This window comes from Contarinia nasturtii, unplaced genomic scaffold (assembly GCF_009176525.2).
Source record: "Contarinia nasturtii isolate CC-2019 unplaced genomic scaffold, AAFC_CNas_1.1 Cnas_scaffold_2367, whole genome shotgun sequence".
Classification (NCBI taxonomy): Eukaryota; Metazoa; Arthropoda; class Insecta; order Diptera; family Cecidomyiidae; genus Contarinia; species Contarinia nasturtii.
In genome coordinates, this window is record NW_022199689.1 from 839,992 (window position 1) to 857,050 (window position 17,059).

Here is a 17,059-nt window from a genome sequence, read left to right on the forward strand (position 1 = left end):
CAGAATACATTTGTTTTAATTTCAAATTTAATTTCAGTTCTGACTTAATGAGTAGCAAAGTTGTTCAATGAAATAATTAAAATGAAAAGAAGTAATGAGTTTTTATATTAAATTTTTGTTCTATACAATAAAATTTTAATAAACGTCAATATATATTTCAAGCGTTTTTTGTGAGATCTCCTTATTCATCGTTGAACTACAGAAGTGCTGTTTTTAAAACGTTGAATATAAATTGATTGAGAATTTCAAAATGAATATATTCTTATTTTCAAGTGTATTGATCGTGGTTTTGGTTAGTAAATTTGTTAGGATTTTTGTAGACTGTCATGAAAATATTTCAACTCGAGCGCAATTTATTGGTTGTCGCTAAAAAGTAGTGATATTCAATGATTGTAGTAAAGTCCTACATGATTGGATGATTGAATGACATTTTTCAATAAAACAACCATTTTTCATATACAAATTTAGTTTTTAAATTTTAAAGCAGATTTCTATCGTTGGAGCTGATGAAATTGCAGCGCTGCCTAGATCGCAGAGTAACGAAATTGCTGTTATATCTAATGTGATTGTTTATCAATCACGTGTCAATGAAGCTCAAAAAATATTAAATCAAACAGCTTGGATGAATCGGTAAGTTGTGGTCATAAAACTATATATATTTTTTCAAAATAAGTTGTGTACACTTCTAGTTCACGTTTTTATTTAGATGTTTTCAGGATGATACCAAAAATTCAACATCATTTTTTGCAAGCTTGAAAGGAAGAATTTTCAAGGGCAATTCAAAGAAGTTGCAATTCAACACGTAAGTTGTACCCTCTGATCAAAAAGTTCTCGGAAATTGTAAAAAAAAACACACTCGAATACATTTTTAATGCAAATCTTTATTGTCACCTTCAAAATAACTACCATTAGAATTAACACATGCTTCCCAACGTTTGATCCATTCATCCATGCACTTGCCATAGGCCGGCGCTGAAATCTCGCTAAGGGCCTTTTTCGATTTTTGTTAGATGTTTTCAATTGTGTCCAAATGCTTACCCCTCAGTGGCAATTTGAGTCTGGAGAAAAGAAAAAAGTCACACGGAGCCATATCTGGCGAATACGGTGCTTGAGCAATGACTTTGGTTTGATTTTTTGCCAAGAATTCACAAACAACGAGAGCCGTATGGGATGGCGCGTTATCGTGATGCAAAATCCATGAGTTTTCGGTCCACAATTCTCGTCTCTTCAAGCGAATTTTCTCGCGCAAACGCTTCATAACAGCCAGATAATACTCTTTATTGACGGTTTGACCTTCTGGCAAGAATTCGTAATGGACAACACCGCGATAATCAAAGAATACCGTCAGCAACACTTTCACTTTCGACCGACTTTGACGTGGTTTTTTGGGTTTCGGCTCGTTTTTTTCGCGCCATTCGGATGATGTTGTTTTCTTGATGGAAATATCCCCAAAGGCTTTCTGTATCATTCTTAATGTATCCGCACAAGAAATTTCATTTTCATTTTTAATTCGCGATTTCCGAGAACTTTTTGATCAGAGGGTATTTATACTGGTTGAAATAGTAATAACTGCAATTGCTTTTGATTCAATAGAACGCAAAATATAGAAAAAAGTATAGAAACTGTTTTCACAAGCATAGCCGCTGGGGCCAATAAACACGTAAACGCATTTGAAAACGCATATAACAAACAAACCAGAACAAGTACCTTCACCGACATTGAATTTGAAAAGTAATTTTCTATAGAAACTAACCATAATAGAGCTATAGCTATCTAATTTCATAACTTTACAGAGCCAAATCAGACTTTAATACATATGCCACAAAATTGAAGACCCTTCGCGATCAATTGTACGTTCACAATATTATCAATTAACTCACACATTTAACATTTTTTTTTATTCAACATTTTTAATATTCACAGGGCAAAAGAAAATCCAAATGATTACAGAATTCAGAAAATTGGAAGCTACTGCACCGATTTGCTAATGAACACTTGGATTATGAATTCAATCGATTTGAAGAAAAGTGCATTCAATCGATTGAAAGTCTTTAAAAAACCCGGAATTTTATTGGGTTATACGGGTCAAAAAGTCTTCAGTAAATTGGGATCTTTTAAAAAGACAAGCAGTTGAATATTTATTCAATGTCTTGCAAATGAAAAATGAAATCCATTAATGAAGTATTTATTCCAAACTAATAAAATTGTTTTGAAGAAATGTCTTATTTGATATCTTTTGTCTCAAGTTTTTTTTGCATCAATACATTTCCCTTTTTTCATATAAAGTTGGTCAGTAATTTCTAATCGTTATGATATTCATCATGAAGCGATGACATTTGTACGTATTTGTAACATTATCAGAAGAATCCAAACTAATTATTGGTAAAATATTTCCGCATTCCAATCAGGCAACCATAACATACAATATATTATTCATGATTGTACTGTTACACCACGCCAGTTTGATTATATCTCTTAATGACCAAAAATGACCAATTTAGATCCGTAATTAAATGGTCAAATCTCGACACAAATGTTGACTACCAATAATGTTCAGATTTGTTGAAAATTTTAGTAAAACTCTAACACACAGTGGTAACATTACAACATGCAATCATCGATCACACCGTTGTTCATTGTTTGGTTTATTGCGATTATGAGCACCAAAGTTCTCTCTGATGATAATTCAGGTAACACACATTCTATCCCTATGAAACATTTATTCAATACAACATCTATTAAGGATTAACTAATGAGGATTTTTTGGGATTTGTAGATAGTGTCAACATTTCGAATGTTTTATTGAACATCATGCAAACTCTAACTGAAGCAACGGAGAAAGGAGATTGGGACACTGTCATTGCAACTCTAGAAGCTATTATTGATATTATCAAAGAAATTCTAGCAAAAAGTGGAAGTAGAAAATTTCGACAAATAAAGGGAAAAATTAGTCAAATGTTTGGAAATTTTACAAATATATCTCTCGGTTAATAAGAAAAATAATTTTTGATGTAAAACAAAAATAAAACTTACTAATTATAATATAATGAAATATATTTGTTTCGTCGCATATGCCACTCATATAAATTAATTTTGTTTCTGCCTCTTCTTCTTTCACCATGATATTTTATCTTATCGCTGAGTCGACCACAAGCAAGATTATTTTTTGGAGAAATTGTCAGCAACGGTGATGTTTGAAAAAATGTAAAAGCAAAAAACACTGCAATGTACAAATGATTTGATAAAACAATTACATTTAATCATATCAACACACTTCCCTTTCCGATTGGTATGAGTTCCATATCATTGAACATTACAAGTCTTCTTTGTAAAAATGTTTTTAAAATCAAATTTTAGAGAAAACTAGGATCTTTGATGATTTCGAAATGCTAATAGTAACATTTAAATTTATTTTAAACCTTTATGTATATCTATTTAAAAAGATTGGTTATGCTTTTTGTCATTGAACTGAAAATCCGTTTATCTACGATAATTGCTCAACGTATTTAGAGCGCGTTTTCTGAATCAGTTCACTCATCCATGAAAAAAATATATCGATTTTTCTTGATAGTTAAAAAAAATGGCTACAGGACATATCTTCCCCGGTTACAATTTCCCCAAATTTCGGTCATAATTTCCCAAATTTTTAAAAAAATATCTGGGGAAATTATAGCCATTCAGTTTTGGATATAATTTCTCCATCAGTTTGGTAATATTTTCCCCGGGAAATTACGTCCAAACCGAATTGGAAATAGTCTCCCCGGGTTTTTGGCCATAATTTCCCGAAAATAAAATATTTTTCTTGGGGAAAATATGACCAAATTTAAAAAGGAATTATTTTCTCCAATATTTCGGACATAAATTCCCCACAAAAAAGACAAAATATTTCTAGGTATTTCTATTAAACATGGCTTTTTATGATTTCTTGAGGCTACGTGTTTTATTGTACTTCACTATGATATACACTGAAAAATTCTCAAATTTTTCGAAAAATAATTTGAAGTGATTTTGATAACAAACAAAAAAAATCATTTTTGACACGAGAAAACCGAATCTGACATTTATTTTGAGATACAACCAATTTTTGATACACTTTTCATATAAAAATCACAAAAAAACGAAAATTTTATATGGGAAATGTGTTTCACTTTGATCCAAATTACTTCAAACTTTTCAGGATCTTATTTTTTGGTAAAAAAAAATCTTTGCAAAGTTTCACGTTTTTACTTCATCATACAGACATAGTTCCCATACAAAAATCCAATTTTTTGGGGATTTTAATATGAAGTTTTGAGATTTTTATATAAGTGGAAAGAAAGTGATTAGATTACTATTGACTATAAGTGACTATAGTTAGCTAACTGTTTTTACAGTCAATAGTCCTGGGTTTGACACAGAAAGGAAAGGTATTTATTTTTCAAAACAGTTATCATAGTCGTGTATCTATGACCATCCTACAGAGATTATGGGGGTACGATTTTTGATTCTCGTAAAAATATCAAAATCGAACCACTCTAATGTAATTTTATTTATGCAGAAAACAATAAATATGTGTATTTAAGTGCAGATTTTTATAATTTAGTGTTATTTTATGATGAAAAATCGATGGTTCAATATAGTTTTCTGACATAAAGCAAAAAAAAAAAGTTACTTGTTGGAGTGGCTCTTGGTCTATACCGGAAAATTTAAATTTACCGAAATGTGACCTTTTTCAAATATTATCCAAACTAGTATGGCGTTTTTAAAAAAAGCGGTACATTTAAGTACATTTTTAAATTATTTCTTTAGATTTTTTTTCGAATTTTGGCCACAATTTCTTCCATTTTTTGAAAAAAATGTATGGAGAAATTGTATCCATTTAGTTTTGGATGTAAATTCTCCATCAGTTTGGTAATATTTTCCCCGGGAAATTACGTCCAAATCGAATTGGAAATAGTCTCCCTGGGTTTTTGGCCGCAATTTCCCGAAAATAAACTATTTTTCTTGGGGAAAATATGACCAAATTTTAAAAGGAATTATTTTCTTCAATATTTCGGACATAAATTCTCCATTAGATTTGTATGGGGGAAATTGTAACCGGGGAAAATATGACCGGTCACCAAAAAAAATCTCAAATGGACCAACACTTTATATTGACAGTTTTGCATAAACTTCCTCAAATTCAAATATAGTAATAAAACTTTTTCGTTAGGAAATAAAACAAATTGAACCAAATACCATGCTCGGTAAAGTTAAGTCGTTAAAATGATTGATATTTTATGTTAAATGAAGCCATTAAACAAAAAATGAGAAATTAATAAAGCAGAAAATGAGAACGAGTAAAGTTTATACCCGCAAAGGGAATGGTTTTCATCGAATAAATCACTTGGAACTCAGTTCTTTGGCATATAGATCGTTTGTATATCTATCAACGTTTCAATATTCGAAAAGCATGAAGTACTTTTTCGTCATATTCCTCATTGGTATGTTTGCTGCTGTTGCACTTGCTGCTCCAAATCCAGGTAAAAAAATTATTTAGATTCTTTTTTTCACAAGGTTCTAATTTATGTTTTTCTTTGACATTATTTTCCTATTGTCACTTTCAAACTGAAGTTAATATTTCGGAGGCCATATACAAGATAACTCAGGGTGCTGAAAGGATTTTCGACACGGCAAAAGATCTCGCAAAAGAAGCTATTGCAAGTACCGTTCAGAAAATATGAGTTTCAAGAATACAATTGTAACATGTTTCAAGAATACAATTGTTGAATGTAATTCTTTCAGAAATAAAAAACAATAAAAATTCTTTCGCAATAATTGTTGTTTCACAAAATTTGTCAATGACAAACTGTCATCAACATGAGTGTCTTTCTTTAGAAAATTGAGCCGAATTTTCAAGTGGAATTGTTCGGTTTGAGTTTGAACCAATTACAATAATTTCGTTTTTAAGGAAATCTCTTTCTCAACGCAAATACAATGCTTCAGTTGTTTTGACTGCTACGAGAAAGAGTGTGGAATGAAAAAAATCGCATTAAATAAAGCATGAAAAAAATGTTTATTTTATTTTCGACTGTTCAGAGAAATACCATTCATATAATTATGTGTTTTACACACTTGTTTACACAGCATCTCATCATCATCACCGTGGAGAATTGAGTTTTGAAAATGTGTGCGTTGGTTTCTTTTCACACGACACTGCATATTCATTATTTGTTATATTTGATGACGTCATTTTCTTTCGGTTCCTTTAGTATTTCGATTTGATGGTTTGATTTTCTTCGCTTCGGTTGTGATCTTAGCTTTCCATTAACCAATACGAATGAAAATTACGCGCTCAACATTTGTTGAAATGTCAAACGTCATTTATTTGTCGATTGAAAGGATAGCTGTGTGCATGGAATTTTGAAATTGTGAACTAGTGATCGTAAGGATAACTGAGACGCAATTTATATGCCATACGACGTTGCAACAAAAAAAAGTAAAAATGGCACCACCGGCCAAACGTTTCAAAGTATTAAAGAAATCGGCATTTAAAAAACCGAGCAAACCAACACACTTCACAGGTCTGAATAAAAAATGCATGATATCAATTTTGCAATGGCTACCAACCGAAGATTTGATATCTGTTGGTCAAACGTGCAAAGTTCTACGAGGATATGCTGGCTTACAATATCAACGTGACCATCCGAATCATTCCATGGCGATTGAAATGATAAGCAATCATCAGCTCCTAATAAAATACAAAGAAAGATCTGATATCAGCTTTAGTCGATATTTTCAGCACATTTCGGTTTCCTCATATATATTCGACTTAAATCCAATGCCATTGTTCAAGTATGTGCAAAGCCATTCAGAAGCCAGTGTCAGTTTGATGGAGCTCAGTATCAATCGGCTTGATTGTTCATCGAAAAACCATGACTACGGTGATGCCATCAAAATGAATTTGGAAAATTTGGTATTATTAAGAATTTTTCCTATATTTGACCAAAATTTAAACTAATTCACTTTTTCTTTTTTTTCAATATATTGTCCTATAGGAAACAATCTCATTCAATGGAACACTTGTGTCAGACATCCACACGCAGTTTCTCGTGTATTGTAAAAATTTACAACACTTGCGGATAAAGAACAAGGCCCCTAAGTTTGCATGCGGAAAAACATGGTTGGAAACAGTGTACCGAACACTCCACAGTCTCACATTTTGGGTTTGCGACAAAAGTTCTATCGATTATATAAGAATTCCGATCTTTTTCCAAAATAATCGTAATATCAAGCACATCAACTGTATGGGTTTAAATTTTATCGCGATCACATTGAATTCCGCCATCGATTTGGATGTTTTCATAGTGCATTGTGAGATGCCCGAAGACTTGGAACGAATTTCGTCAATGTTATGCCAATACAGTAAACGATTTAGGCGTGTCGAAATTGTGTTTCACTATACCATGCCATTTGATAGTGAAGAAAATGTGAAACACATCAAAAATGTAAGCTCATTGCCAAGCTTGCAAGGATTTCATGGACTTTTCTCCACGGACAATGTTCTCGTTGATCGAGTTTTTACCTCAATGGAAAATCTACGATCACTTTCGCTTAAATTGGCGCTAGATGACAGACAACGTGCATGGAAGATCGTAATGTATTTGCCGCGTTTACAAACAGTTCGCTTGTACATTAAATACAGTTTGTGCCAATTTGGATCGACTTTCAAGCCGCTGACAATACCATTTCTAGCGAGATCAAAGCAACTGGGACACCTAATAGTTAGCTTTACTCCGAACTCATGCGTCACACATCCAAGAGACATCATCGATCTACATAATGCACGCATATTTTTAAACAAACTAAACGAAAGACTGAACGGAGCCTGCCCAACAACCATCTTCCTAGCGAAAGAGGTCATCGTTCAGTCAAAATTCATCATACCAAATAGCAGCCTCATTCGAGTCAAACCCATGTCAAGTCTACCACGCAATTTATCGGACCCGTTTTTGTTTTGATTTTTTTGGCCTTACAAATTCAATATTTTCCCGTTTTTACAAAAACTGACTTTTAAAACATACAAAAATCTAATCATATATATCGCATATCGATCAAATTTTTTTTTTATTAAACACTTATTTTCTATTGTACAAAAAAAAAAGAAATTTTCCATAAATGTAATCAAAAATATGAAATGAATAAAAATTTAAAAAATCATATATATTTTTTCTGAAGTTCTCAATCTACCGTTTTTAATGCTCAAATAATATCCCATTTCAAATAGCAGCTGAATACTGGAATGTTGACATTTGTCCGTTGAGCCTGGAAACTGGAAATTGGAAACCATTGGAAATGTAACAAATTTCACTCAATGTCTAAGAAACGTCATTGTATTTACGCAAACATTTGCATTGAAATTGTGAATGTAATAGGTTTTGATTTCTGTGTTCATTTAACAACTCAATTAACACAATTTCTAATAACAACTAGACGGTGTTCAATGTTTTGTAAATAAAATTCCAACAAATACTCAAGTCAATTAATTCATTGCATTCAATTAACGTTCGCTGACGTTCAATTTTGTTTGCATCATTGTGATTGTATTGATTCAATAATAACAACTAGTTGGTTTCTATGTGATTGTGTGTGTGTGTGTGTGCATTTGTCTTTGAATTGAAGTGAAAAGCGAGTTGGTTTACAACATCTTTTACCAGTTTGAGTTCGCCAGTCAAAGATTGCACATACATTGAGGCATACGGTTCGTTTACAATTCACACAGCAAACTACTATTGTATACAATTTTCAAATATTAAGACCTCAAATGTTTGCATAAATGTCGTGGAAAAAAATCAATTCTATCCGTACAAAAAATGTAACAGTGGTGTTTGAATCGTGTTTATTTTAAAAACAAAATTATTTTCGGATGAAAAAATGCATGTTATTCAGTGCAACAATACAATTAATTGTATCATCTTAATCAAGCCTATAAAAAACGAACTGATACAACGAAAACAACAACATCCGCCTAGCGCTAGCTATAATTAACTAATCTGGCGATAGAGTCGATAATGAAACTAAAAATGGCAATTAATTCAGTAGAAATTCCATCAATTAATCGATTAAATTTGAAATGGTTTACTGAATTAATTGTTATTTGCTTATTAATTGATTTGAGTTTGGTGGTTGGACATTCGGAATATGACAAAGAACAACAGCATCAACAAAATTATCATTATCATCAACATAGCAATCATATTTGCAATCATAAACACCCAAAGGCACACGATGTAAGCAATATCGAACTGGTACAATAAACATTTTCTGCGGAATGTTGATCGTTGCTCTCTTTCTCTTTCTTCATTTTATGCTCCAGAGTGGATTAGATTGAGCCAATTCGGTTGCAATCTTGTGTGTGTGTGTGTGTGTGTGTGTGTGTGCGTGTATGTTTATTTGAGAGTTAGTGGTTTTTGGCAAATCTATAATATCTCTCTATCTTTCGTTAGCAAAAAAAAGTGAATGCAATATGTGTGTGATGTTGAAATCAACGGCGGTGGTAATTTCGGTCGGCCAAGACAAGTATTAAATTGATACATCGCCATGCAGCTGAGCGAAAGCGTAAAATACTTTCGCAATGTGGGCTTTAAAGTAAAAGCTATGTGTGTTGCGGTGTATTTCAAATAGCCAATTAATCAAATTGGTAATGGTTCTCACTTCCGAACGTTTGTATCTCTCTCAATCTTGTATACGTATGGTATGTGTGTATATTTATGTGTGCACAAGAAAAACATGTTTTATTTGATTAATTTCACGAGAGAGTCAGATTCATACCATCGATTCAGTGGCTTGGAATAAAAATCGAGTTTTTTTTGTCTTTAAGAAGATATGCGAGAGAATAATGAATGTGTATGTGTGAAATTTTACGTAATTGGCGATTTTATTTTCTATTCTCTCTCTGTCTCTTTCCAGAGAGTCTGCAGAGTGCTGTTAAGGTCATTCAAGGACCTTCATATACACTCCAAACGTGCATAATTGCGTTAGTTTTTGATTCACCTTCAACTTTTCTTCGGTTGGCTACTTTCTGCAATAAAACTTACTCATGTTCATCGTTCCAAATGAGTAATAATTTTGTCGCGCTCACAAAGCGGCAATTTTTCATACACCTTCGTTTTATGCACACAACATTTTCTTGTTCGTCATTCATTCGAGTTAATTGTTTATGTAGTAGACAGCAAAATAGTGGTTTTAGCCACACCAAACGAATTGTTGCAATTAGACGCGTTAACAGTGTGTCGCTTAACGCCCAATGACAACCTTTATCGAATTCAATTGTTATTTAAAGATATGTACGGTGACCGTACTACGGTCCAAGCGTTTCTGTAACTGTACGTGTTAGTTGGCCTAAAACCAGTTTTAGGTGCTTGAAAAAAAAACACAAAATCGTTATGGTACACTTTTGCTATGAACGAGTTACGGTTAATTAATAAGACTATTGATACATATACAGCACGTGATTCTATCAGATGCTAATTCCCCGTATTCTATATTGCCATTCGTGCAACGTGCCATTTGTTAATTTATTTGATCAATTCGATCAGTTTGTGTTGAGCGATTGAATGAAGCAGAAAACTTCACACCGTATCAATTGGGTGAATGAAGCAAAATCATAGCGTTGCTTTGTATTAGTATGATTGATGTTCCAGTTAATGTAACTCGATTTTGTTTCGATTAAATAGAAACAAAAATTTTCGCTGAAAGATGAGAAGAGATATGGTGAAAGCGAATCAACGAGTGCATTACAAATCATCATGAAATTGAATTGAATGGAAATACTTATTATTATAGATTTTTTTTTTTTTTTTTTTTTTTTTTGATAAAATGAAACCGAATCGAAGTTACCGTTATTCAATATTATTTTTCCAAACATGTCTAAAAAATTTCAATTCCAGAAATTGAGAAAATTATGACATGAAATTGGTGCAAATTGAAAATAAAGATGAAAGAGAAAGACACAGCAGAAGACACACACACACAGAGAGAGAGAGAGAGAGAGAGAGAGAGAGAGAGAGAGAGAGAGAGAAAGAGAGAATCAATTCAACGACTTTGCATTTTGCAATGATTAAGCTAGCAAATTAGTTAATTTAAATATTTCATGCATAAATTTATAATTCGAACAAACAATATCCACGTGATATGCATATGATATTGACTCATAAATCCTAATCAATCCACTTTGCTCTAGGTGATTTATGGTGCAAAGGTCCACAATGAGCCACCACATATTGTGCACAAACGCAGCATCGACACAGCTGTTCGAATTTTACTTTATTATGATGAATCCGTTTATAGGTAATGGCATACCGAAATCATTTCATTGCTTATATAATCAAAATACATATCATCATTTTTCATTCAACTCAAACTTATTTCCAATATATATTTTTTTTGCTATAGATTAAGTGCTGAAAAGTTCACATTAATTAATGTAAGTGTCGTTACATAAAAATAATCAAATCAATATTTATTGGCTAATTTGATTTATTTTTCCACTAATTCATAAACAATAGAAAACAATTCTTCCACAAGCGGTTCAATTTTGGGAACAAACACTAATGGTTCGTCAAACGAAAGAAGTCATTAGATTAAATAGGTATGATATGAAAATTGTGCAAGTCTGAGTCACGCATGCATTAGCATATATAATACATTTTGATTGTGTTGCAATAAAATGTGCGTGTGCTATTAAAACAGTAACTTAATATTATGGCATATTGCAGAAAATGTGAAAGTAGCCAAATATTCGTGAAAAATACGGTGACACATTGTATTGATTCTTGCAAAAGTGTGACAATGTGCGGTGAAGTTGAAGTACCGGAGAAGGTATTAAAAGCATTCGGAAATGAACCATATTAAAAACATGTATTAAAAATATTTTTTTTATATAAAAGCATTTGGACGTTTGCCGGACCTGCAATGCAACCGGACATGAATGTAAGGAGAATTCAGCCGCTGGTGAAGCTGGCGAAGGTATTCATAATGCTGATTTTATATTTTATGTGTCGGCACGACAAACGGAACGATGTCACAAAGGATTAACCGTAGCATATGCTGCTCACTGCCAACAAGGTAACTGTTTTCGCCGAATGGATTCATTTTGATTTTTAGACAAATCTTCTGCTTTTCGTTGGTTTGACATTTTGTTCCAAAGTAATTTTTTTTACGAAAAAAAAAAGTGTGAAAATCAAACCATGATCCATGAAGAAAGTAACAAATTGAATGGGCTCATTTAAGTTGTAATTTGGATTTACTTTGCTTTGAAAAAAAAAAAAAATAGAATCAGTTTTAGATCGGCCGATCGCTGGGCATGCCAATTTATGTCCAGACTCAATCAGTACAAAGCCTCAAGAGTTGGATACACTACTGTCAACGGTTAAACATGAAATATTACACGCTTTAGGTATCATTAAATCGAAAATTTCAATTTCTTTTGAATTTTTTGTAAAATATTCTTGTTTTTGTTAAATAGGATTTAGTGTTTCGTTATATGCATTCTTCAGAGATGAAAAGGGAACACCAAGAACCGTACGTAAGCCTGATACTGGTAAGGTTCTTTTTATTCTTTTTACAGGAAGTCTTCTTTTTATTCTTGTATTCTTTTTACAGGAAAACCATACTTGGACGAAAAATTACAGATTCATAAATGGGGTGAGAGTACAATTAAAAAAGTGACACGAAATGATTGGTCTGTCAAAGGTGGTCGTATCAATCGAACAGTTGATATGATGGTCACTCCAAATGTGGTAAGGAATTTACTTTTTTTTATTCTAAATAATTTAATTTATATTTTTTTCGTTATATACTTTTTGATACTACAATATGTTTTCCTTTTTTTAAATTATAGGTTAAGGAAGTGCGAGATCATTTTGCTTGCGATAAACTTGAAGGTGCAGAACTCGAAGATCAAGGTGGTGAAGGTACTGCACTGACCCATTGGGAGAAACGAATTCTTGAGAATGAAGCAATGACGGGAACACATACACAAAGTCCAGTCTTCTCGCGTATTACATTGGCTTTGATGGAAGATTCAGGGTGGTACAAAGCGAATTATTCAATGGCATCACCATTAAGCTGGGGAAAGGGACTTGGATGCACTTTTGTTATGAAAAGCTGCAAAGATTGGATTTATGCGCAAACAGCAAAGTGAGTAAACCAAACTCAAGAATTGTCACGTTCAACATTGTTGACTTATTAAAAAAAATAAACTTTATAATTTCAGGGGCCGATCAATCCACCCATTTTGCTCGAAAGTGAAACGAGACCCACTGCAAACGGAATGCACAGACGATCGAAACTCGGTGGCTCTTTGTAATCTAATTCGCCACGAATATCCATTACCAAAAATGTATCAAAACTTCGATTTTATCAACAATGTCAAACAGGGTGAAGAAGAGTATTACGGTGGGAGTGTAACTTTGGCCGATTTTTGCCCATTTATACAAGAGTTCACATGGCGAAGTAAAAATGTAATTGTTCGCGGATCTCAATGCCAATTCGAAGACAATAATCCAAGTAAGATTAGACGTTAAATTCTCACAATAGTCAATAGATACTTAAAAATGCCATTCATTTCATTTTGAACAGAGCCAGAGAAAAATTTTGCACTCGAATCGTACGGAAATCATTCAAAATGTTTTGATCATACGGATAATATGTGGGAGGAGCGTTCTTGTCGACAGACTCGTGAATGGCAACACTGGGGCTCTGGGTTAAAAATTACTATTCCATTACTCTACAATTCCTGATCCATTTTCCATTCTGTTCCATTAGTTCCATTATATGCAATTGAAATAATCACAATAGCAACTAGCTATTTATAGAATGTAGTAAGAAAGTAGTAAAGGTTTGATCGCACACACACATACAGGTTAAATTAAGAACAATTTGAAAATGAACTAAAATCGCGATAGCAAACAGATTGCAATACAAAAATTGAGATTTGGTAGTGTTAGTAGCAGTGGAACAGAGAACATCACAACTAATCAACACGTTTGAAATACAATAGCATTCCATCGGAATAACATCACAATGACAGCATCTAGACGAACGGACAGCATCTGAGCGAAAACAGCAGCACACACACACAGAGTGAGTACATTTGAATATTGTATGTTGTGTTTTGTGTATGCGTTTGTAAAATTCACAACGCATCGAGACAAGTGACATTTTCCAATTCCATCACTTTGCAAACGAAACAAAAAGTTGTGCACTTTGTATACGATCGCAGTGAGCTGGTCTAACGGTATTCTATTTAATGTGCTTTAGCTGTGCGCGCATAAACATGTTTATTGCGTTGTGAATTTGTCAAAAGGTTTATATTATATTGCCAATTTTTTACATTTGTGAATAATTCCGTGGTTTTTTTCACATTTCCTTAGCAATAGAAAAATATCCAGTTCATACAGTAGTGAAGAAGAGGAGGAGTATGAGGATGAGGATGAGGAGGAATACAATACATACAAAGTTTTGGCAAAGCGTATTTATTTGAACGAGGTAAGTGCATTTGAATTGTTCAATTGTCTCATTTTACTTTTCCGCACACACCTAGTGTGAAAGGGGAAAGTATTGCAATAGGTCAAAATTTACGAAACCTCAAAAACATGTTTTCTGGACGTTTCTGAGGTCAGAGAACCCGAATAAGGCCGTTTTGAGCATGGTTGTTGTGGGTCTGTTCCACGTCGTACGTCGTACGTTGTCCGCCGTACGCAAAATTTGTCCATCGATTATCTCACCCCCCAGAAAAGTTATTTAAAATCTGACTTCACGTGATGATTGGGGGTCCCGAGGAATAGAAATCATTAGATTTTGAGCGATTTTGGTTGATGGAAAAAAATGTCATGCCTGGAGTGATACCTATGAAAAAGAGTCCAAGTTTCGTCCAAAAGTCATACTTAATGTAGACTTAAACACTCAAAAATATGTATTGGGGGGTTTTTTGGCACGAGAAAACCGAATCCGACGTTATTTTTGAGATACAATCAATTTTTGATACAGTTTCCTTGAAAAAATCACAAAAAAATTGAATGTTTGTATGGAAGCCATGCCTGTATGCTACCTTAATGACGTGAAACTTTGCACAGACTATTTTTAACACAAAAAAATGACATTCTAAAAGTTTGAAGAGATTTCAATTAAAATTAGGGGTACCTCCCATACAAAATTTTCAAAAAAGAATATTTTGTATGGGAAGTACTCATAATTTTCGTTGAAATTTCTCCAAACCCTCCGAATGTTATTTTTTTGTGAAAAAAATAACCTGTACAAAGTTTCATGCCATTAAGGTAGCATACAGACATGGCTCCCATACAAAAATCCAAATTTTTTGTGACTTTAGTTATGAAAAGTGTTTCAAAAATAATTTCTATGGCAAAATTAACGTCAAACATATTTTTTTATAGTGTTTTGTTAGAAAATAATAGAATAGTTTCAAATGTCGTACAAATGGGTTCATCATGAAAGTGTGAAAAATCTTTTCTCGGGTACTTCTGCTATTAAAGAATATTTCGTTGCCAAAGTTGAAACATATTTTTTGGTCTCGAACTTTACGCCACTTGAAAGGCTTGAAAAATCGAATTTGATTATTTTGAACTTTCTTAATAAAATACGCAACTACCACCGTGCGGAAAAGTTCGTCTTACTCCCGTAAGACTCTTTATTTTATTTCGTTTCATTTTTGATTTGTATTGTTTTCGTTTCGCATTTCATCAGGTCCAGTATCTCGTTGCAAACGATATTAGAGATTCAGAATGGGTACACGAAGAAGAGACCAGATCTGAAAGTGCTCTGCATGCCATAGTGAGAGGTCAGCAATTGAATCCGATTTTCACCGTTCGCAGACTGGCGGATCTCAACTAAAGTTAATTTCAAGTTGTAATGCAATAAGTAAAAGACATATGTACAATTGTACATACATACATTCGATTTGCTACTAATATTATGATTTATTTTTCATTTCACAGATCCAATTTACCACTACCAAATCTTAATTTTAAGCAATCTGTTTGCGTAAGCGCATTTAGCCATTAAGTTACGAAATTTAATGTGTGCGCCATACTGAAAGTAAAAAGTACACATAGTGTAGGTGTAGTTACACTGTGATTAGATTATTTCAATTTCATTTTCCATTACATTCCATAAAATGTTGATTAATTTCCATTAATTCCATTTTTATCTTCTGATTATCTGTAGATGTTATCAGTATAAATGTCAGAATGGCCGCTTGCATATTTTGGTACAATCATGAAACAAAATCCAAATTATTGGATCCAAAGTTATGTGTTACTTTTCTTTTTATAGGTCACAAATTATTCTTACGAGTGCTTTCATCCCGGTCAAGAGATTAATGTTCGCGTTAAGTCTGGCGGCTGGCTACATAGAGGTGCCATTCGTTGTCCGCCATGCCATGAAATTTGTGGCAACGAATTTGCATTGAAAAATCAAACGTGCAAACTAAGCGAGGAGGCTCCACCATCAAATGTTTTCCACAAAGACGAACTTCATTGTTCACAAGCATCCATTCCAAATCAACTGTCGTATACATTCCTTTCGATTGCAATCATCATAATGTGCATGTAATTCCAAGTTAACTTTCATGTTTCATGGTAGCAATCGGTGTTCTTCTTTTTTGTGATTACATATACAATACACATCTGTTATGTGGACGATATTATGTATATGTGTTGAAAATATTCAATTGTATTAAGTTATATTTTATTTGAAACATTTAATTTAGCTGTAAGCTGAAATATTGTGCAAACCTGAATAGTGTTTTAGAAAATATATATATAGAACAAAGAATTGAAAAGAAGATATTTTCTGTTTGTTTCATGATTTTAATTGTAATACAAAAATTAAAAATTATCTTAAATCAGTAACTTGGACAAGTCAATTTACTGCAAAATCAAGAGGTGAGTATGCTTAATTATTACCGTAATATTCCACAAATTCATAAAAAAAATCATACAATGATTTTTGGATAGAATAGATCCGTAAGATCTCCGCAAGATCCGGATCCAAGCGTGCGTACGTAGCCGCATGATACATA

The 17,059-nt window shown here is 32.9% G+C and overlaps 3 protein-coding genes across 4 annotated transcripts; all 3 read left to right on the plus strand.

Annotated features, from left to right (window-relative positions):
- Positions 1 to 179: 179 nt before the first annotated feature.
- LOC116348321 lies at positions 180 to 2,230 on the plus strand. 2 transcript variants are annotated; one of them, XM_031779302.1, is made up of 6 exons: positions 180 to 292; positions 488 to 630; positions 707 to 802; positions 1,594 to 1,731; positions 1,794 to 1,850; positions 1,924 to 2,230. In XM_031779302.1, the coding sequence occupies exons 1-6, from the start codon at positions 251 to 253 to the stop codon at positions 2,132 to 2,134; spliced, it is 687 nt and encodes a 228-aa protein (XP_031635162.1). In that variant the 5' UTR covers positions 180 to 250; the 3' UTR covers positions 2,135 to 2,230. The 2 variants fall into 2 exon arrangements, with proteins under 2 accessions (XP_031635162.1, XP_031635161.1); XM_031779301.1 differs by having other exon boundaries at positions 194 to 292; positions 485 to 630.
- A 4,233-nt stretch (positions 2,231 to 6,463) lies between these two features.
- On the plus strand, positions 6,464 to 7,979 carry LOC116348229. The gene is made up of 2 exons (XM_031779138.1): positions 6,464 to 6,934; positions 7,017 to 7,979. The coding sequence occupies exons 1-2, from the start codon at positions 6,464 to 6,466 to the stop codon at positions 7,977 to 7,979; spliced, it is 1,434 nt and encodes a 477-aa protein (XP_031634998.1).
- Positions 7,980 to 8,477: 498 nt separating this feature from the next.
- On the plus strand, positions 8,478 to 16,812 carry LOC116348285 (leishmanolysin-like peptidase). The gene is made up of 14 exons (XM_031779247.1): positions 8,478 to 9,248; positions 11,201 to 11,307; positions 11,413 to 11,443; positions 11,526 to 11,608; positions 11,736 to 11,838; positions 11,907 to 12,084; positions 12,293 to 12,415; positions 12,485 to 12,559; positions 12,622 to 12,758; positions 12,860 to 13,158; positions 13,235 to 13,527; positions 13,600 to 13,723; positions 16,204 to 16,246; positions 16,312 to 16,812. Exons 1-14 carry the CDS (start codon positions 9,030 to 9,032, stop codon positions 16,588 to 16,590), a joined length of 2,094 nt encoding a protein of 697 aa, XP_031635107.1. The 5' UTR covers positions 8,478 to 9,029; the 3' UTR covers positions 16,591 to 16,812.
- Positions 16,813 to 17,059: the final 247 nt, after the last annotated feature.